Source organism: Fulmarus glacialis, unplaced genomic scaffold (assembly GCF_000690835.1).
Source record: "Fulmarus glacialis isolate BGI_N327 unplaced genomic scaffold, ASM69083v1 scaffold2207, whole genome shotgun sequence".
NCBI classification, from domain to species: Eukaryota; Metazoa; Chordata; class Aves; order Procellariiformes; family Procellariidae; genus Fulmarus; species Fulmarus glacialis.
In genome coordinates this window covers 48,464-69,644 of record NW_009224876.1, presented here as the reverse complement: position 1 = coordinate 69,644, position 21,181 = coordinate 48,464, and the positions used below count along the sequence as shown (strand labels likewise).

The following is a 21,181-nucleotide window of genomic DNA, read 5'->3' as shown; positions in this document are numbered from 1 at the left end:
GCGGCTGTGAGCCCCTATGCGTCTGTCACACCGCCGAGCTCCGCTGCCCGCGGGCTGCCCCTGCGCCCTCGCTGTCTGAGCTCCAGCGTGGTGATCGAGGTGCTGGGGTCCGTGGGCTTTGTACCACCTGGGGTTTAGTCTCCTTGCGGGCACGGCGTGTAATTCACAGCAGAGGTTGGTGCTAGTGAGGTACTCAGGACTGCCACTGACTGACAGCCGCGTAAGGTAGCTAATTCTTTAAAGTGCATGGAGTTTTCTAAGGCTTTCTTGTAAAAATCGGTACTAAAATGTAACCTGCTTACTGCCCAGTTTGGTACGGGAGCAGATAGGCCAACTGAACCTGTTAAATGTTTTCTAAATAAAGTTTCAAAACAGCCCCGTGTGACCATAAAATGTGAATGGGTGGATTAGTAATCCGTTGACATAAACTGTCACTCTCTGGTTCACCGCTGTCACGGCACGAATGGGAGAGGAGCTGTTAGACAAGCCTGTAATGGGCCTGCCTGTCTAAGCGACGATGCTGGTACGTGGATATTAGAAGGGAATCCTTATGTTTATGTGTAGGCTAAGGTTCACGAACATGCTGGCTTTTAATACTAATTTGCATTTAAGAGAAAGGTGAGGAGTTAAACAGGATGTGGACTGACCGAGCCCTGCGTGATTCATAGGCTTATTGTCATATGAGTAAGTGGTGCAAAGTATGTTTATATTAATAACTCACATGCAAAAAATGTCAGGTAAATATGCTGATTTGACCTCTACACATAGAAGTCATTTATAGACGCTGTTGTTTCGATGCTAAGGAGTGTGTGATAACTCATGGTGAGCTCCTGGAACTTGCTGGTTTAGGTCACTTGTTACTCAAGTGGAGACGGGAAAAACATTGCCGTGGGTTAGCACTAGTTTTACCTGATAGCTATGTTGGTCAGCTGTGTTACAGGAATATTGCAGATCAAGTGCTGCTTGTCTAAATAGGCTTTAAATTCTGTAGAAGTACAGCAAACCTTATCGGATTTCTTTTGTCTGATGAAGTATGCCTTATGTAAATAGAGTGAACAGTTGTATAACACTTGAGGAAAAGCCTTTATGTCCAGAATATTGGAATGGGACGGCATCAGTCATGAAAAATTATGCTTGCCCCAAAAGTGACTTGCTGGCTGTATCTTAAGCATGTTGGTAAGAAGTTTAAATCGACCTGAGAATAGTTATTGCAGAAATACATAATAGTAGTTGCGTACAGTGAGCAGGTGTAATTTAGTCGGGCAGACTTGTATTTTAAAGCTTCTCCGGCAGTGGGATCAGAGAGCTTTCCGAGTACGGTTTGCTGCTGGCAAACTAACACTTCAGTCCTCCACAAAAAATATGATACTAACTTTGATTACTAGTCTTAGCAGCAGATAATTTTGAATACATTGGAATTAAGGGGTGCTTTGTATAGATCGAAAACTCTTATGTATGTAGCTATGTGGCAAGTCAACATAGTCATTTTTCACTGCTCAAAAAAGCAGCATAATTTCCTGTCTTTGTTGGCTGTTTCTTGGGGTTTCCAGTCGAACAATGAACTCTTGGACATTTCATAAGGGAAAAGCTCTGAGAATGCACACCTTCAGGATGTGTGTCATTAGCCTCTACCTAACCAAGTCACCTAAATAATTCTCTCATCAAAATGATAATGAATGTGCAGCTTCCCCGACGCTGCGCTCCGGGCCAGGAAGTCGTCGCTTCCGTAACCATTGTGCATTATACGCTGGCCCCGGCAGCGCTGGCTATGGGTGCAACCAGACCTCGCCTCCTCTTGGTGAGTGGTATTTAAGAAGGGGGTGTGTGGGGGTAACTCTCCAGCAGTTGCAAATCTCATACTCCCACCTCTCCCCACTGCCTCATGCTGCGGACAGCAGGAGATGTTTCTCACCCTTTCCAGCTGATATCAAATATATCTTCTGGCTTTTTCTTTCCTATTTTTTTTTTTTTTCAGATGCAGTTGTACTTCAGTAGTGAACCAGGTTACAACCTGCTTAGTTTTGCCCCTGTTCAGAACTAACCATACTGAACTCCTTAAGGCGGAATAAAGCTCTGCTGCTGCATAGGACTGGATTTTTATTTTAAAGCTAAAGTGACCCTTAAGCAGGGGTGTCAAGTGCTGAGCAAATGGACCAACAAAAGCAACGAGCATTTTGCAGTGCAGCAGTATTGCAGTGCAACAGTATACTTGTTTTGGGGCTTAGGGGCTATAAATCATTCTGGGCAACTGCAATAAAGTGACAAAAATGCAAGCATGTGTAGTTATAGTATTTGAGCGAGCTACATAAGTTAAGGTGATTATTTTTCAGCTGGTGTGTATTTCTGTGTTCATCTCAGCACTGTGGTTGCATCTCCTTGTTTTGCCCATAGGGCTTTACAGAAGCCCCTTAGGAGGTTTTTTTGTGTGTGTGTGACATAAACAATACGGCTGAAGCTGCCAGCTCTCCTTGTCAGATGAGCAATACTTCATAAAAGGGAAGTTAAAAAAAGCTTTGTAATGAGTGCAATTAAGCTTCATATTTTTATTCTTCTGTTTTTGCCAGTGATCTGTCACTTTTGATTGAGGCCTGTATTGCTCACTGAGTCACTAGTGAATTTTTGATGATTTTAAGATTAGTTCTTTCAATTTTAGTGATCTTTTTTTTTTTTTTCATCTTGAATCTGTTGAATAGTTATTTATGCTGGCAACCTTGAGACTGTCATTTTAGCTTTTGTAGTCTGAATGTCAGAAGTCTGTATGTATGTATTGGTGATTTCATGACATTCAGCTGTGTTTCTTGCAGGCTATGGTGTCTGTCTCTGCCACTGCCCTTAGAGGTGACTTGGGTCTGGGCTCTGACAAGTGCTTGGGCTGGATGAAGGCCAAAGTCATCCAAGCAAAGCCTGTTTCGTTTTAGTCAGCACAGAGAGAGAAATGTGAAGTTCAAGTTGCTGTTTGCAGGGTGTGCAAGAAATCAAGGTATTTATAGCACAGAACTATTAATGTGAAAACAGAGTCCAAGACTTTTTAAAGAGTATGGTTTGACAAACTCGGACGAGTTCAGTCATGCCCCTGCTTTTGAGGAAGAGGTCCATAATAAATCTGACACCCTTATTGTGTTAGTCTAAAAGTCTGTAGGTGACAGTGGAGGTCCTGTTATGAACGTCCATGCCATGTGGCTTGCTGTTGGGGTAGCTGCTTCTGTCAGTAGGTGAGCTGTGCTTCTGCACAGGCGAATCTGTATGTAATAGTTCCTGTTTGTCTCCCACACTTGCTGCAGAATTCGCTGGACATTAGGATTGCTACCAGACTTTGAGTTTGACTTCGGTAAAATCATACACGATAAGTGTTGGGTGTGGATTCATCCCTGCCCTGATTGATTTACTTCTCTGAGCTCATGAGTGATGCCTGGTTTGTCACCGATGCCACCTACAGAATACCAAAAATGTCCATTTGGATTAGGTAACTATACCAATTAAAGCATGGTAGAAACGGTATTATGAAGGGCAAAGGTTGATCATTTAATGAACAGCCTGATTATAGCGTAATACGTTTCTGTGGATTCATCCCTGCCCTGATTGATTTACTTGATTGAGCTCATGAGTGATGCCTGGTTTGTCACCGATGCCACCTACAGAATACCAAAAATGTCCATTTGGATTAGGTAACTATACCAATTAAAGCATGGTAGAAACGGTATTATGAAGGGCAAAGGTTGATCATTTAATGACCTGATTATAGCGTAATACACGTTTCTGCCGTGTTGGAGAACACCCTCCAAAGGCTCATGCGTAGCTTCAGATGAGTGGGGTTTGGAAACACTGAGATAAGATATTGGACTCGTGCAGCTGGGGGACTGTCTGCTCTTTGTCAGATGAGGACTTTCCTGGGGACCTGTGAGTATTCGGGAGCTCTTACCCACCCTCCTACGGGCTCCAGTGGTCCTGTTTTCTTAAAGTGCCAAAGGGAGATGGATGACGAGTAAGAGCACGTGAAGTCTTTCTTAACCAACCTTACCTGAGGAAACGGATTAAATTTTATATGATGGAAATGTTTGGTTCATGCTCAATCATTATCTCAGTGCTATTTGTATCACTAATACCATCAGAGACCACTGCTTATTGCATTGATCAGATCATTGCATTGAGAATTTGTTCTCCTTGCATATTTCTTGTCACCCATAGTCTCATTTTGCTGTGGATTGGAAAACCCTTCAGAGAAGGATAGCCGGTTTCTTACAAGCTGCCTTTGTCCAGCACAAATGAGCAGAGTTTTTGTCAAGAACCACAATGAAAATAACTGTGTAATCATCTAAATAGCACCCGGACACCGCTGAGAACAGGTTTAAAGGTTCCAGTAGGGTATGTGCTGATGGCAGAATTTGTTACGCTAAAAAAAAGTTAAAAAGTTATTTAAAAGGATTCAGAACTATATTGTTTCTCGTGTTTGTATTGAAAGATACTTAATGCTGAAAAGCCATGTGGCCATGGAAAGAAAAAGTTCATAAATAAAAAATATGTTTGTTCCAGATGTAAGCTATTGTTAGTCAAAGATACTAAGTGAAAATGCATTTTTACTCTTGCATCTCTTAAAGGTTTGCAGATTGGCTTTGCATGAGCAGATGGAGGACTGCAAAGCTGAAATGGAATAGATTAGAGGCACCACCCCATGGACTGGCAGTTAAAATTGAAATGTATCATACATGTAACCTGTCATTTACTAGGATGTTGAACAAAGAAAAGTTAATTTAACTTACTGGAGTTGGTATCGGTATCTAGGGAACTGGTGAGCCTTGTTCTCAGGGAGGCCTTAGAATAACTTTCGCTAAACTTTTTTTCCCTTCCGTTTTTCAAGTCACTTCATTTCATTGTATATTGTGCTCACTTCTGGAGAATATATAATTCTGCAATATAGCTAGCAAGCATATAAATCCTTTGGCCCTAATCATATGAGGAAGACAGAAGGGGAAATACTTACATGTGTGTGTTAAGCACAACACCTGAATTTTACATGCAGGCATAAAGGTTTTCTAACATGAAAGCTCAGCTGGTTATTGAAATTCATAAGGGCGGTATCTACAATAATTTTAACATCAAAATAATCTTGTTTCTGTCTTTTTCTGGGAGGCGGGATGTTAGAGAGACACAGTTCTGTACTGTTTGTGTATTTTGCTTATGGAGACTTTAAGGTCCTTTTGCCTTCCGTACGGGAAAAATACAGCTAATTGTTTGCACTGATGTTGTTCTTCACCCTGATCAGGTGCAACTTTCAAATTATGTACAGAGTTAAGTTTGCTTACTTTCACTTTTGTGCTGTTTCTTAAGACTACTTAGAGTTTGCGTGTCAGGATGAGGGAATGCATCTCTAAACCATAAGGAGTCAAAGGTGTTGTTTAAAGCTGTTATCTCCTGTTCTCGCCCTCCCCAAAAAAATCCTTAGCGAGCTGGAGATCTTGGAGCAAGATTCCCCTTCCTTGAGGTATGTGCATGTTGGGTTTGCACGGCTACTGGCAAAAGATGGTGGTTGTTCATGTTATCATATGAATCGCCTGGCAGCCGCTTGTGGTGAATAGCCCGGAGCAGTCCGTGTCTCTGACGCTGCCTTGTATTTACAGCAGTACCGACTGTGAGATGGAGGTACAGTAGTGCTTCTTGAGGGATTGAAATTTATTTTCAGATAAACAGAAGTGGATCATGTCAAGTCAATATCGTACTTGTTCCACTATTGTGATTTCTTACCTTTAGCATACATCTCACAGCACGTTTATGTAGTGGGTGTCGTAAATGATTTCAAACATTGCAGGTAAATCATAACACTGCCTGGCAGGGATTCCGCCTAGTATTTGCCCGGCAGCGGGGCTGTGGGATTTTTTTGGACAAACTGCGTCAGGTTGGTAAGTGCTGCTGAAGCCACAGTCCCTTGAAAACGCTTGTGCTAACACACGCCTTCACCCCGGAGCCTGCTGTCATTTGGCTCCATAAGTAACAGCACACTGCGATGATGAGAGGGCACAGTTTTTGGGCACAAGCGTGGAGGTCTGCTCTAGGTACGAGACCACAGGTGCATTTTGCAGTTTCTCTCCATGGCAGAGCCAGTTACTTTGAAATTCAAGCAATGAACTTGAGTTTGCAGAGAGCAATGCTCTGTGCAAAACCAACCCTTTTCTCTTTCTGCCATGGGCGTTTTTACCCTCTGGGAAGGTTTTTCTGTTGTTACAAGTAATTTTTCAAGTTGTCTGTGTTGCAAGTATTAAAAACTCAGTTCATTTAAATAGATCGTATTTGCACAACAGGGAGCTGCAACAGTTGTCAAAAAGAATCTACCTGCCTACCAGTTCGAGTCAAGGGGCAATGGAGTAAAACGGGGGAGAATGTTGGTAACGGCAGTATTTAGGAACTGGGGCTGTTTGTGGTGGGGTTTTGTAGAAGGTGGGTGATGTGAACTTAAATTTTGGCCTAGTGACTGTATATTTTGGATTTTGTTATCACTGGTGAGGATTTGAGATCTACAGCACCGCAAGGCTCCTAGTCCTCCCATACACAGCTAGTGCTTGGTTTTCACTAGCCCTTTCCTGTTAGCTGAAAGTTTCAGCCAACTTACTCCTTTTCTGGTTTTTTTCCGTGTTTTGTTTTGTGTTTTTGAAGGTTGTGGCACTTTTCCACGAGTTTGAGTGGCGAATATACTTACAGAAGGGAAAAGAAATTACACCTTTCTTTTTTTCTGGTTTTCCTTCTGTTTAGAAATGCTAGTGAAAGCGCTGGCATCTTGATTTTCTGTATGCTTGACCTTGATATTTCTGCAGTTCTTCCTGTTAAATTGGATGCTGTACTTAGCGTACAAGGTTTCGGAAGCAGAGGAGTTGGGTGTAACGCCAGGGTGACTAGCTGAGCGATGCCTTTTGCTCCGTTGCTGAATTATGCTGGACGAACTGCTCACAGTCGCACTGTACCAAGCCTCAGCTAATTTTACATTTTTCTCTATAAGACTAACTGGTTTTGCCTGGGATTAAAAGCAGAATATTAAAAATGTTACTGTATAGCATGTTTCAGCACTTCCAACTGGGCTGAAATGAGGAAGCACTGTCATCTCCTGAGAGGCCTGTTCTTGGCAGATTTCCACTCTGGAGAGGTTTGGACTTGAATATGGATGTCTGAAGACTTTAATTGAGTTAGTGCGTTTTCTCAGTTTCCCTACTCCCTCGACTCCATTATTTCAGCTTTAGTTGTGCATAGTCATGCTGAACAGCAGTGTTTACCTAACTGCTGTGCTCATGTATGCATGCGTGATGTCAGTGGTTAGGAAAAAAGGCACATAATGTGTTTGCTGTTGGTCAAATTAATTCATCAATAAAAAATAACCTACGCCTCAGGGGGGAAAAAAAAACCCAGAGCAAAACCTGCCTTTCTTAGATAAATGTCGCTGCTTCCTCTCTATCCACACAAATAGTAATTAAGGAAATGCAGGGCACTTTTAAACATGACTGCTAACCAAAGGTAGTGCCTACACGAGGGTGTATTACCTGCCTGTGAAGCATAACAAGTTATGGAAGGCAGGGCCATTACTTGCAATAGGGAATTAACTCCTACAGATGTGTTTACAGTCTTGCCGAGTCAAGTCTCCTTATTTCATGCCCTGCTTAACAAGTGTGTTTCACGTTGAATTGTCCAGCTTTTATTTCATTGCTGTGTTCCTGTTCGCAGGCTGAAGCAAGACTCGCAGCAAAGCGGGCGGCACGGGCAGAGGCACGGGAGATCCGAATGAAAGAACTGGAGAGGCAGCAGAAAGAGGTATGGTCAAGGCTTTGGTGGGGGGGGGTGTTTTGATCATCTTCTTTCCTGAATATAATCCGAGATCCTGGAACAAAGGGTTAATCTATATTTTGTTGAAACATTAATAGCCTGTGTGGAGCTAATGTTGATCATAGGATAGCAAATAAAATAGCCTGGAAAAAATTCAGATTGTGGCAAGAATTTTATCTTAGTGAAGCCAGTATAATTATTCACAGAAAATACTGGTGGTTGGTTAGTAATCATTGTTAAATATTAAACTTTGAAGTACACAGCTTGTTTGTGTGTGCATTGGGGGGTGGATTCTTATCACTTCGTTAGAAATCTAATGAATATGGAAGACTCTTGGCCATTGTATAACTCTTTACTTGCAAGTTGTTTTGTTTCGTTGCTGTGAAGCTGGCATTGTGGTCGCCCCCGTTTGTAAAAATGATGGTCTGCTGTTGGCAGAAGTAATGATAGAAACTGAATTTGGCAAAACATTACCTTCTCCAAAGTGTTTGGATTGAATGCCTGGTGTAGTCTCTCCCAAATTCTGGAAGAGCTAGTTGTTTTTATAGCATCAGCAAAGTTTCTGTGCCTCTGCACGTCAGCGTGTGGGAGATCAAGGGCTTCCAGTGTAGGAATGATCGTAAAGACCAAAAAGGCTTGTTCTGCTCGTGTTGCGTTTGACAAGTAAGAGCTGTACTAAATGTCATTCTCTCCACTCCAAGAAACTCAGAGCAGCGTTTGTTTTGAAGCTCTGGAAGGTAGAGTGGTGCTATTAGAATGGGGCTGCAAGCATGGGTTGGCACAGGTGTGCGTTTGTTTTGAAGCTCTGGAAGGTAGAGCGGTGCTATTAGAATGGGGCTGCAAGCACGGGTTGGCACAGGTGGACTGAACCAGAAGGGCTTAAAACTTGGATTTGTTGATGTGCATTTAATGAAACAGCAGAGTAGACATGACAGGGCCAGCAGCAATCTTAATTTAATTTTTTCAAATAGACTTTGAAGGAAAGGGAAGAAGTAAGGAGTTTGGGGGCAGGGTATGGGAATACGTGGTAAGAATAAATGTGCATCTGTGCTTTAGGATGCAGAGAAGGATTCGGCTTAGCTTTTAAGCAGTAAATCGGGATGCGATAGCAGGCTAGTGTCAGTGCAGGTGCAGTAATGAGCTTGGAACAGAAGCACTTGGGCAGTTTGCCCATGCTCAGCTTTGTGCTGGAGTCTTGTCTAGTTCAGGCACGTCTGGATGTGTCTTAGCACCCTGTAGCCACAGCAGGGTTAGATGTACCTGCAAACAACATCAGGAGTAAGAGCTGTGGGGGAGCGCTGCTGCAAGCACAGTGCTTGTGGAAGAGAGCAGCGTCTTTCTGCTACAGTTGCTGCTTTTTGGGGGATGTTTCTTGCAACCTGGACCACAGTCAGAAGGCCTGGACTGCAGACAAGCATCGGTACTGTCAAGTTGCCTGCTGTGCCTACAGCCTGAGTGGTGGGACTTGCCGAGCAGCCTTTGGAAGACCTGTGGTAAACAACCACTAGGTGTTTTGTTTGGGCAGCAAACTAAATATGGGTGTCATGGCAGCTGACAATGGTGTTACCATCTAATTTGCAGATAACTTTAATGCAGCTGATGACCCCCTTGATGATTAAAAGCTGATGCTGCAAAGGGTGTCCTAGTAAATTGAAATTTGGGTATGAAAACTAAAGCTTGTGTGTGTGCTCCTGCAGTTACTAACTGAAGAGCTATTGATCTGAAAATCTGAGAAAAATAGTTTGTATAGAGAGAAATCGCATGGCACAGGATGTCACTCCAAAATACCAAATTCAGTGAAAGCTAAGCCAGATATCCACTACAATCTGTTTTGTAATTCACTGGCATAAATTACGTAATGTGACTACAAATTTAATATTTTGCAAGCTTGGATATTCCCTAATTTTTTTCAAATAGCTTAATCTCAGCCCCCAGATGCAAGGTAGAGCTAGTAAGGATGGCTGTAGGAAGGTTTCCATTGCCAAAAGTATCTTGCAGATATAATAAAAGAAAATATAAATATGGAAAATCCCAAGCAGTGATCAACACGGGAGATTTGGCACTCGCCCTTTAGAACATACAGTGATACTGGTGTCTGTACAGCTTGTTGTCTGCCATCTTCATTTTCCTTCGCAAACTTTTCAGAGAAATAAATAGCACATTCCCACTCCTGCCGTGTTGAATAACCAGAACTTAAAGCACTTGCTTTACTACTTCAGAAGGCTTTTCAGAGCCAGTTACAGGAGTTGAAAAGCAATAAATAAATTTATTGTATGTGTATGTACTTGTTCATGCTTAAAGCAATGTACGTGCCCTGACAGGCTTCTTGTGGAGCATGGGTTATTTGAGAATATATTTATATCGTTGGTCTGGGTTAAAACTTTCCAGATGCTACCATTACAAGCTATAAACATGGCAGTATAGCTCTTGCTGGCAGTGAAGTAGGGTGTTTTAGTGATTTGGATTTGGACTGGAAATTGGCTCCTTTCCTGCCCATCATGTAATATTAATGACACTTCTTAATCTGTGCTTCATTTTCCTCATTTTAAACTAACTGGGTGACTTTTGCATCATGAGTCTACATATGTGGTTTAACTAACGTTCTGTTGCCATTACAAAAGAAATATCAATGCAAAAGCACCAGGTATCTGAGATTTTTGTTCTCTTATGAATGTTTCTGTAGGTAGAATGAGGAGCAACTTCATTAGAAAGCTATTAAAATGCCCTGTGCTGTGGTTCTGTAGGCTAGCCATGTGTGAAGAGTGCACCAAAGACTGGTCATAACTGTGTAGTAAAGCTCATTGGTAAATGGCGAGGGCTACGCGATGGAATCACACCGAGCTCCTGTTTTGGCAGAAATTATTTCACGCAGCACACGTAATTGACAGCAGAAATTGCTGCACAGTCAATTCTTTTGGAAATTTAAAATTGTATTCATCATCAGCCACGCTATTGATAAGCTCCTTTCCTTTCAAAAGGAGCATACGATGAGAAGCTCATGGCAGACAGCTTGGCTTTAGGTGATGGTGAGCACCTTGCCGCAGGTGCGGGCTCAGCCCTTGCTCAGGCTGCTGTACCTCTTGCCAGTGGTCGCTGCTACTTGTCTTGTGGTCTGTATGCCCGGAGGGATGGCTTGAGTAAACTTGGCTTGAAATATAAGGGGACTCTAAGAATTCTTCTGGAAGCTTAATGTGAAGGAACATACTGCTGTAGTATAACAATAGTTGGAGAAATTACATAGCAGAAATAGATGGGCTTTTGGAAGAAAACACTCTGAAGTGCAGTGTGAGATGTGGGAAAGTTACTGTGGAAGGCTGCTGCCGTTCGCTCTGGTGGGCAGGATTGCAGATGTGTTCCAGAGGTGGTATCATCTCATCACCTGGCATCAGCGCATGCCAGGCAGCAGAAAGAAGTGTGCCAGTGTTTTGGGGTTTGTTTTCCAGGGAGAGGAAGGTAAGGAGGAGAGCATGAGTACAAGTTTAATAGGAAGGTATAAACCAGGTAAATGAAAAGTGTTTTCTGAAGCTGAAGAAAGAAAATGAGCACAAGAATCATGATCTGATATATGCTAATTTATGAAGATAAGGGTAGTGGTCACTCTTGAATTGCATATGTATGTATATATTTATATATTTAGTAGAAAAGCGGTTCCTGGACATGAGGCTCGAAGAAAGGCACAGATCTAGTAAAAGTAACTGCTTGGATGCTTCTGACTTCATATTCTGTGCTGCTTTGTTGTTGTTATCCACCAAAGATGTAAATAATTAATCTGGAGGTCACAGTAGGTTTTCTGGTATGCTTCTGTGCATAGTAAGTCAGTACAGGAGAGCTCTCATGTGAGGCAATGCCAATGCATGTTCTAAGTTGAAGGTGCGATTATAATAGATGATACTTGCTCCCTTGCCTGTTTCCATGCCACTGGTCCCCACCCAGTTCGTGGAAGTCAGAGCAGTGATGGGTCCTTGTATTTTTTACCATACTGTGCTGCCATGGTCTTTAAACATTTGGTTTACAGTTGCAGAATCTAAGGCCAGTCCGTTTGGCTCATACTGTAGAGTCGTGTTTGGTACTGAGACAAATGCTTGTGTGCATTCAGATATTTATTTTTAATTCACACAAAAACTCAAGTCAGGAGTTGTCAGCTCAGTCTTCCTGAGTAACAAATTGTTAATTCTGATGGGACTACCAGGTGAAATGGAGAGAAGAAGTTTTTTTCTGTGTGTTTTTTTTTTTCTTAGAAGCTTGGCATAAAATATATTAAAGCCTTTTTTCCAAGAAATATTGAACAGTAATGTTTCAAGACACATAAAAGCTGCAGCATTAGGGCTAATTGTAGAGAACGTTTTATGTAGGAGTACCTTCTGTGTGTTCTGCTGGCAAGACTTTAAATGTCTCTTCGAGGACTGACACTTGGAGACCACAATTTAAGCTGATATTAGTGCCTGAAGTGAAAAGAGAATGATCTCCTCCCACTCCTTAATCTGCAGGATAAGATTCTTGCTTGCCAGTTCACACAGCAGATGAGCCTGTACTTTTAGTTCAAGGCAAAAGGCATTGTGCTTGTCTCCTCGCTTCACTTTCAGTTCTTGCTTTAACGACATAGCACAAAACTTGCCTTTGCTATTTTGTAAATTGATTCTTTACCAGCATACTAGTTTGCACGTATTTTTCCTCCTTTGTATTCATATTTCTTTGGAATAAAATGTTACCGTACTTTCTGTCGTGGGTTTCTTTTTTTCCATGTCAGTTCCTTGAGCATGTAGTAAATTTGAGGTACTAAAGCCAAGTTAATGTGGGCAAAAGACTTGCTCACCCATCCTGTTGACTGTGACTTAGGACCCTTCTTCCCTTGCTAGGATTTGGTGCCCCCAAGCCTGATCTGAGTCAGTGGATCCCATGGCACAGCTGGCATTCGGGATTGTTTGAAGCCGTTTAAAATCCCTGGCAGCGTAGGAAAAACTAGAGAAAAGCAGAATTCTCGTGGCTTGAATGGGAGGGGAGAGACTGACTATGAATAAAGTCGGTGCTTGCATATACAGGGAAGAAATTAAGGAGGCTTGTGATGGTTATCTGTATCTTTCTTATACCACTAGTCTGAAGATGCACAGGAAAATTTGGAGAGGGACAATGTTGAAGGTGTTTTTAGTAGACTCTGAATTTCTGCCTTCTGCTGCCATCTAACCATGCTTCAGTGGCTTGTTCTGTCCAGTTCAAAAGCTATTTCTATGGAAAACTTCACATTTGTGGGAAACCTCATATGATGAGGAAACCAGGAAAGCAGTCTCCCACTAATACTGTGGACAAAACCACATTTTTTGTCATACTGTAACACAGGAAAGTGCTATTTAAGACATTTGACTGCTTAGATGTCTATTGACTCTGTTAAGCTCTTTGTGGGTCATTCCTGCAATAGAAATTATTGCTTAAACATGTTTGTTTTTTCCTATAACAGTAGGATTTAGGATTTCCGACAACAGTAGGATTACTTTCCTAGATAATAATCTAAGAAGGACAGTACGCTGATGAGAGGTCAGTCACTTTGGAGCAGAGCTGTTAGCTAACAGATGACCAAAAAATTCCATGTTTTATAAAAAGTTGGAAGAGTTACGATGACGCACTTGGCTTTGTCCCTGTGCCCCTCTCCACCGCCCTCTGCGGTGTCTGGCCCTGAACAAGGGCCTTGTTGTTATCTTACCCACTGGCAATCTGGGTCCTGGACACAAGACCTCGTGTGTGCAGGAATACCTGCTATGCCAAGCCTGAAGCATTGGCGTTTGGAAAAGACAACTTCCACGGTGTTGCCTCGAAGCATGGGTGAAACAACGGCATGGGAAAGTTAAAGCTTAAAGGTTAAACAGCTACGTGGTAATTGCCACATTTAAAACAGTGGTGGTTGGCTTCTGCGTATGGATGAAAGGCACTCTGTGTGTGCCATGGAGAAGCAAAAGATTAGAGTCAGTATGCAGTCTTGGGAACTGTGGGAGGGTTTAGTTCATTTTCCTCTTCAAGGTTTTCTTCGTAAAAGGTAAGCGAGGTGATTAGTGTGTGGGAATGCTAGCTTCAAGTGTGGGTCTCAATTATCCCCCCTGCACTTGTAGGAATAGGAATTAATGCTTCTGAGGTTCTGGGTTCTGCAGTTGTCCTTCACAATCATGAAGGGGAACCTGATCAGCCCACGGAGGCAGGGATTGAAAGAAGTACGCTCTGCTTCCCAGCGTTGGGATCTGAATTCACCTGAGGTTGCTCAGAGGAGCAATGGATGGCAGGGATCCACTGAATATCCCAAAATTTGGGAGACTGACTACCCTGCCACCTTGCTGACCTGCTGAAGGATTGGAGTCAGAGCGATGTAGCGTTCCCCCTGGGTGGTACTCATAGAGCAGAGGGGCTGGTGTTGGTGTTTATTCAGCATCAGTGCTTATTTAGGAAGACAAGCAGTACGGCAGCTGCGGGCTTTGAGACCACAGCCGAGATATGTTTCCTCCATATACAAAGCTAGGTGTTCAGCAGAGAAGTGGGGAGAACGAAGCTGCAGTTTCCTTCTGGATTTGTGCAGCCAGTTAGGTGTTCTTGAACAAGACAAGTTTCTTGCTTTAGAAATGCTAGTATAGATGCAACAAAAACCAAGTTTTCTCTTTTCATGTGGATTTACAAAGCTGATCAGTCAAGGGCAGTTCTCCACTTAACTCAGATGTATTAGAGTGGCTATAATGATTTTGTGTATTATTAAAATGGTTCAAGACTATGGAACAACTTTGTAGAGTCAGCAGTGCATTTATTAGGGCCTGCAAATAGTGTGAGGCTCCATGGAAACATTAAAAATTGAAAAAGCAACCTGCAGAGATCCTCCAATGCTGGCAATATACGTGCAAGAAATTTTCAGAGACTTTTAACAGGCTGACACTGTGCTATACCAGGTGAAAGATGTATAGCATTGATGCTTTTGTAACCATGCTTCATCAGTTAAGGAAAAAACTTGTCCTTAAAAGAAGAAAGGATTTTCTGTAGTTAATGCCGTTCACTTTTATTGTGATGGTAGATGCACAACTGTCATCCTAGGTGAATATTTGGGCATCTGTTTCTTTGAAGGAGGGAGGCTGGGAAAGCAAGAGGTCCTAGCTGACAGCTGGGTTAGGCTCTGGTCTGGTGCAAAGTCTGGGGAGCAAATGTTGCGTGTGCCTCCGAGAGCCTAGCGGGTGTGGAAACAGGAATGCTGAGTTCTAGCTGTTCGTGTGGAGGAGGCCTAGAATGTAAACGCTGCTTTCATTCTACTTAATTCTACAGGGCTTCGATGTGCACTTTTTTGTATTTGTCTTTTGCTGTATATTCCATATAAATGATTTTTTTTTTCCCTTTAGAATGAGTTAATGAACATTGCATTGCTATTTATTCATTCACGCTAGTTTTTGTTTCCTTGTTTCTTTCCTTTCCCTTTTTCCCTAGATCTATCAAGTTCAGAAGGTAGGGCTTGCTTTCTTTCATTCTTGTTTGCATGTGTTCCCACATTATGAGTCTTGCTAGCATTTTCAGAAAAACCTCTAAAGAATGGAACATGCACAGCAGGCTTTGTATTTCCATGCAATTCCCCCCTTCCCTCCCATAGTCTTGTGGGGTGGATAATAAAAGGGAGTGGGGGAAGATGACCCGTATAAAATGTATCTGGTCAGGCACTTAATATAATTTTTTCTACAGACTGTTTGGCAAAGAATAAGCAATAAGCAGAAGAGCAATTTGGCAAACCAGCCAACATAGGAGGGTATGGTGGCTCCATGTGTCACCAAGAGCCATACAGACATCTGTGTGTTGAAGGCCAAGAGTATCGCTGAAAATATTTCAGGCTGGGCAAGCATTTAACAGGTGCCAGCAGGAAGAATGACTTTCATATGACTTTGTTTGCAGAAAGTCACTGAAGTAAATCAGGGATGCTGTGGCTGTGGTTGAATTTATAATCTTTTGGTAAATAAACTGTATGGCCTTTCTTCTGATGTGACCTAAGCATTATAAATGCTTTTATATTGTTTAAACCTCAGTTTAAAGTCATGATCTCTTCCCTCCTCCCAATTTCCTTTTCATAGTTCCAAATGATGGTGGTGGTGGTGATGATAATAATAATAATGATAATAATAGCTCTAACTGAAGTCGCTTGCGATGTAACAACAGAGTTTTGGGTTTTGTGTTATGATGTTTGACTGTTCTATACTTGCAGCACGTGAACTGTGTGGTACCTAGAAATAGCTCCAAAGAGATTTTGCAGGGAGGGAGAAAGCATATATTTCTTCAAGCCTGCCATTTTCTACCTTATTGACTATTTCTTTTTTTTTTTTCCCCTGAGATATTTTTATTGCTTGCTGAATGATAAATGTCTCCTAAAACCACAGCCTGTTTGTTTTTGTTCTGGCACTCGAGCTGCCTTAACTGCATGTTTCACTCGCTTGACCTAGAAGTGCATGTGCTTCTTGGAAATGCTGTCGTCCTCTTTAAGTGCATATGTATATGAAGATAGCTGTTCAAATCATGTGCTCTGGTGTTTAATCTTGACCCCATCAATTTGGCAACAAATATATTTTACTCTTGTTTTCATTTGTGGAGTTGACTACCTACTGAGTGACTCAAATTGACATCAAATTGACATGGATCAACAGGCTCGTTATCAATCTCCTTTATAGGAACTAATTTAATCTCCTGGTGCAAACGCAGCCCCATGGGAGACAAGGAGGTTGTTTACTGTTGGTGTCCTGACATGGATGAGGAGATAAGTGGGTTAGCTTCACAACATCCCGTAGCGAGTCTGCAAGTCCAGCAGTTTCACTGTCACTTAGTGAGCAAATCTGATCTGGAATTCTCTCTCAGTGGTATTAACGTCATTAGTTATTTAACTGTAATATCACTTTTCAGGATAGAAGGGAACTTGAGTCTGGCAAAGGCCTCTAACTAAAAACCAAATGAATGGATAAGCACCATTTCTTCCTTTAACCCATGCAGCCATTCAAACCAGGCCCCTCGGGGCCGAACAGGAGAGTCGCCGTAGAGAAAGAAATGGGAAGTGGCTGAGGCGGCAAAAAGCCTGAGACTTCAAATGCTACCACTTCAGTCCAGCATGAGATGTGCCATTTAAAAGATTATAAAAATAGTCTCAAGGCAATCACAGTCATTAACACTTTTCTTTTGGGGATATTAAGCATGTAGCTGTGTAATTTTAAATGGTGGAGGAAGAGACTGTAAGTGGAACTTAACTTGTGACATAGCAAGTCTTTTAAGGGGTATTTCCTTTATCTCCCTTTTGCAAAACTGAATTCAGAAGCTTGTGTCAGAAAGTAAGGAGAACAGAGGGCAGGAAAAGGAAGCGGCAGACCTTACAAAAATTATTAGCGTGTTTATGGAGCCTTCCTGTGTGTGAGAAAGGATTCTCCATTTTCATAGTGTTTTTTTAAATTGATTTCTAGTGTTAGAAAATATTATATATCTCTTGGGGGGGGAAAAGCTCCCTAATAAGGCTTTACCTGACCTGATTTACTACAAAGCATATAACCTGTAGGTTCTGATCATGTACACAATCCTGACCAGCTGGAGTTCGTATAATTTTCAGGGGTCATTTTCAGGATGTGATGTACATTAAACTTAACACATACCAACAACCTGTTACAAAATTATGCTTCTGCCTGGAAGTAACCAGTCGGAGCACTTGTGAGGAAGTGTGTAATGCTTGAAGAAACGATGGTTCATGTCATGCACTCTAATTTCATGTAGTTCAAGGGAGGAATTTCACTTATGTGCAATTTGGCTAGGCATTGTATAGGGGTATTAGATGTATTTGAGCACACATGGAGGTGTTTTGCAGGGAAAGCAGAGGGGAATACTTCCCTGTTCTCATAGGGATGTGGTTAAAGAGCTTGTTGAACCGTTGTCTCTTTTCCTTGTTCAAGAGAGATGTTTGCATACTATTTAAATCTGCAATGCAGTAAATTTATTTCCTGTTTTCAAATTACTGGCCTAAAAACTTATTTTCTAATATTTTTTCCTAATAAATGGAATCGCTGTGAGCTCCTGCCTTTTCCCAATTTGACTCCCAAACTGATAGTGTTTAAAGGTCCTTGTACGGTTTGAGCTATCCAGGATGTGTAATTGAGCACCCTGCTGCCTATTCTACTTCATAACAGGCTTTCTTCTCTCCAGAGCTGTTAAGGTGAAAATGAAGATGACCTTAACATGAAAATAATTTTGTTGTTTAATGAGGAAGAACTCTGAAGTGGGAATAAACTGGTACAGTATCAAAGAACACGCATCTGTTTGTTCTAGATTATTAATAAACAGTGAATGAGGTTTTTAAGGGTGAAAGTAAAATTACATTAATACCATTGAGCGAGTGCTAAATGCACAGTATAATACAGAACAGGTTTGTTATTTTTTTGATCATTACCTAAGGTTTTGACTGTTGATACTCCTGCCTTCTCAAGTCTCCAGGAAAGCTGGCAAGTACAAGCTTGTGTTTTCCACAAATACATGAACCTCAAAGCATATAATCTAACTTTTTCTAAAATACAGATTATGCTTCCTTAAGCAGGATTTCCATTTGCTGATTATTGTGCTTTAGGCCAGTGATTTTTTTCCTTCACACAGGAATGTTATGGTCACCATTATAAATGCAAACTTCCTGAGACTAGATTTGAAGCGCGTGTTTGGGGAGGAAGAAAAGTCCTGCTAAATTTGTGGATCTTTGAACAACTTGCTGTCTAGTGGAAATGCAAGTTCACTGGGGAATTCCCAATGTTGTGCAAAGAAATTATGAACTGAGAAACGGTTCAGAAGAGACAGTCTACTAAGAAAATGCATGGCATTTGGTACTGAAATGCAGAGAGCTTTCCTGCATTGGTGAAGCATGTCCTCTTCCATCCTTGTTGGTGATACCACCACTGTCAAGATGGTTGAAGTGTAGGCAAAAAGCCTCGTGCTCTGAAAAGGAGCTCTGGGGAGTTCTGAATACAGCGAGTAAGAATGCACAGAGATTAGTTGTATTGTATTCAACTTGTCTTCCCGGTTTGACAAATCCATACAGTAAACATGATTTGACAGCATTTTTCATCCTGAAAGTGTTCTGCGTTGGGATCCCTTGTAATGAGACTTGACTTAAATAGGTCAGGAATTCAAAACTCATTATGCTCCTTGCTCCTGTCCCCACAGCACTGGTTTTTTCGCACTGCTGAGAAAGAAGCAGTTGTCCAGTACCGCGGCCGTACCCCAGACACCCCTTTCCCCTTGCCGGGCAGCTTTTCCTGGGCACGTGCTGCGGAGGGCTCTGATGGCACTCGGCGCGGCTTTTCCCCGGCATGTTTGTGTGTGTGGAGCTGTGTGGCTCAGCCGAAACCTGGCAATGCATGTCAAAATGTTCTGTGTTTGCCTTTCTCATCTAAATTCTGTTTTTTCCCTTTTCTGTCTGTAGAAATATTATGGTCTGGATACTAAATGGGGAGACATCGAGCAATGGATGGTAGGCCTTGATCAACGTAGCTGAACAACTTTCACGTGTTGAAGTTTTGTATAGTTAATAGAGTTTGAAATTCCACAAAGTAGGTATTTTCATGTATTGGAAACGTGAATTCCACTCTTATCACAAGGATTCTTGCAGTCCGCATCAATACCTGAATTGTGGCTTATGATCAGCTTAAAACTGGCGAGAGTTTGGTTAGAGCCATCTCTTTTTACAGACCTCAGTCTCCACCCTATTGCTTGAACATCAGCTTAGCCCATAGACCCGTTAAAGCCACTTGTGATACAAGGAATATATGTACTCATTTTACTACTTGTTTTTTACAATTTCAGTCTTCTCCAATCTGTCTTCAGTTAAATTTTGGGCAAGTTTTATCCATGCTTCTTCAGTTACCTTTGTACTTACTGGTCCAGGGGCACTGTTTGGATGCATTATTACTGCTACTATGGCAATGCTTGCTTTTTCCAATAATGCAACGTCCTGGATTTTACTATTTGCTAAGCCAGTGAAGTTGATACCAGGTATGGACTTGGCCAATTAGCAACATCTGACTGTTTTAACACCCATAATATAGGATGAAGAAGTTGCTTAAAGGGCTGGAAGACATTGGCTTCAAATGTCTTTAAACATAAGCGATTTCATAAACTTACCGGTGATGCCAGATGAAAACTGTAGTTCGTGGCCTTGCCCGACAAGCTCAGTAGGGCACGCTGAAAAAGGCAAAACCGAACAGCTGACTTCCACTGTGGAAGATAGCTTTTCAAACTCCCTGACTTCCTTGACCCTTGATAATTCATCGGCATAAATGCTTGTTTGCTTTATGCCTTCTTGAAGGCCTGCTGCCATATGGACGAACCATCCACCCAAGATGCTCCAATCTCATGGATAAGCCATTAAGTGTCTTCAGATCCTTGCTTGGTGAGCTTAGCTCCACCTCACTAGCAATTCACTTGCTTAGAAATCAGTTCACCTGTGAGAACCATTAACTACAATGTTAAAACTTTTTTTTTCCCTGTTTTCTATCACTGTTTCTAAATTCCACATAAAATCAGTTTGTTAAAATGAGTTTGTTGAAACGTAATATATCCTACAGCATTCCCAGCATTTACACAGCCTTTGGCCTGCAAAAGGCAGCGGTGCTGCGTGTCGCAGGGGCTGTAAGCAAAGCACAGATGCTTTTGGTCTGGAAGAAAAGGGCCAAGCTGTGCCCCGCTGGGATACTTGCTAGAGAAAGACCATTGCCCTGCCACACTATTTCAAACAGAAGATTTTTGAGATTTATTTTGAAGGATTGCAAACTGGAAGGCTTAATTACAAAAGCACTGTAAGTATACTGTTTCCCAGATGCAGAGAGGTGCACTTGAAACGTTTTTTTGAGGTACAGATAAAGGTGTCACTGTGCACAGTTTTCTGGAAAAGTAATGGAAGTGTGTAACAGAATAAAACGGGGGGGGAGGAAAGTTGGGGTCACAAGTGAGGGGAAAAAGGGTTGTTCTGACTTGACAAGGTGTCATCTTCCGTTATTTGGTTTAGCATTACTGACTCCTAAACACTGCTGAAGTTCACTGTGTCTTTCTGAAAGCACACTGTTGGTGTATCTGTCCTTTCAACACTTCACTCTCTGTTTTTCTCTGCTGCCTTGGTAGGAAGACAGTGAGCGTTATTCCCGTAGAGCCCGAAGAAATGCCTCGGTTAGTATCTACTTTTGCTTTTTCTTTATAGCTAGACATTTCAGATTAAGAAAACAGACATATATAAGGCAGTTCCTTTTTGGAAAAAAAGGCCAAAACAAGCTTTCCCCCCACCCCGCCCCAGCTGAGTGAAAACCTCAAAGCCACTTCCTGACTTCTCTGCCCTCTCCCCAGTCGCTCCGGCGAGCTTCTGCAAATGTGCTAG

The 21,181-nt window shown here is 42.0% G+C and overlaps 1 protein-coding gene across 1 annotated transcript in view; it reads left to right on the top strand.

The window, feature by feature from the left end:
• Positions 1 to 517: 517 nt before the first annotated feature.
• Positions 518 to 21,181, top strand: part of LRRFIP1 (leucine rich repeat (in FLII) interacting protein 1) — a gene marked incomplete at its 3' end in the record, with an annotated part of 68,579 nt that continues 47,915 nt past the window's right edge. Inside the window, exons 1-6 of the mRNA XM_009582279.1 lie at positions 518 to 523; positions 7,702 to 7,788; positions 11,141 to 11,212; positions 15,244 to 15,261; positions 19,238 to 19,285; positions 20,932 to 20,976. Of these exons, the coding sequence (XP_009580574.1) occupies positions 518 to 523; positions 7,702 to 7,788; positions 11,141 to 11,212; positions 15,244 to 15,261; positions 19,238 to 19,285; positions 20,932 to 20,976 (276 nt within the window). The remainder of the gene's footprint in view (positions 524 to 7,701; positions 7,789 to 11,140; positions 11,213 to 15,243; positions 15,262 to 19,237; positions 19,286 to 20,931; positions 20,977 to 21,181) is intronic.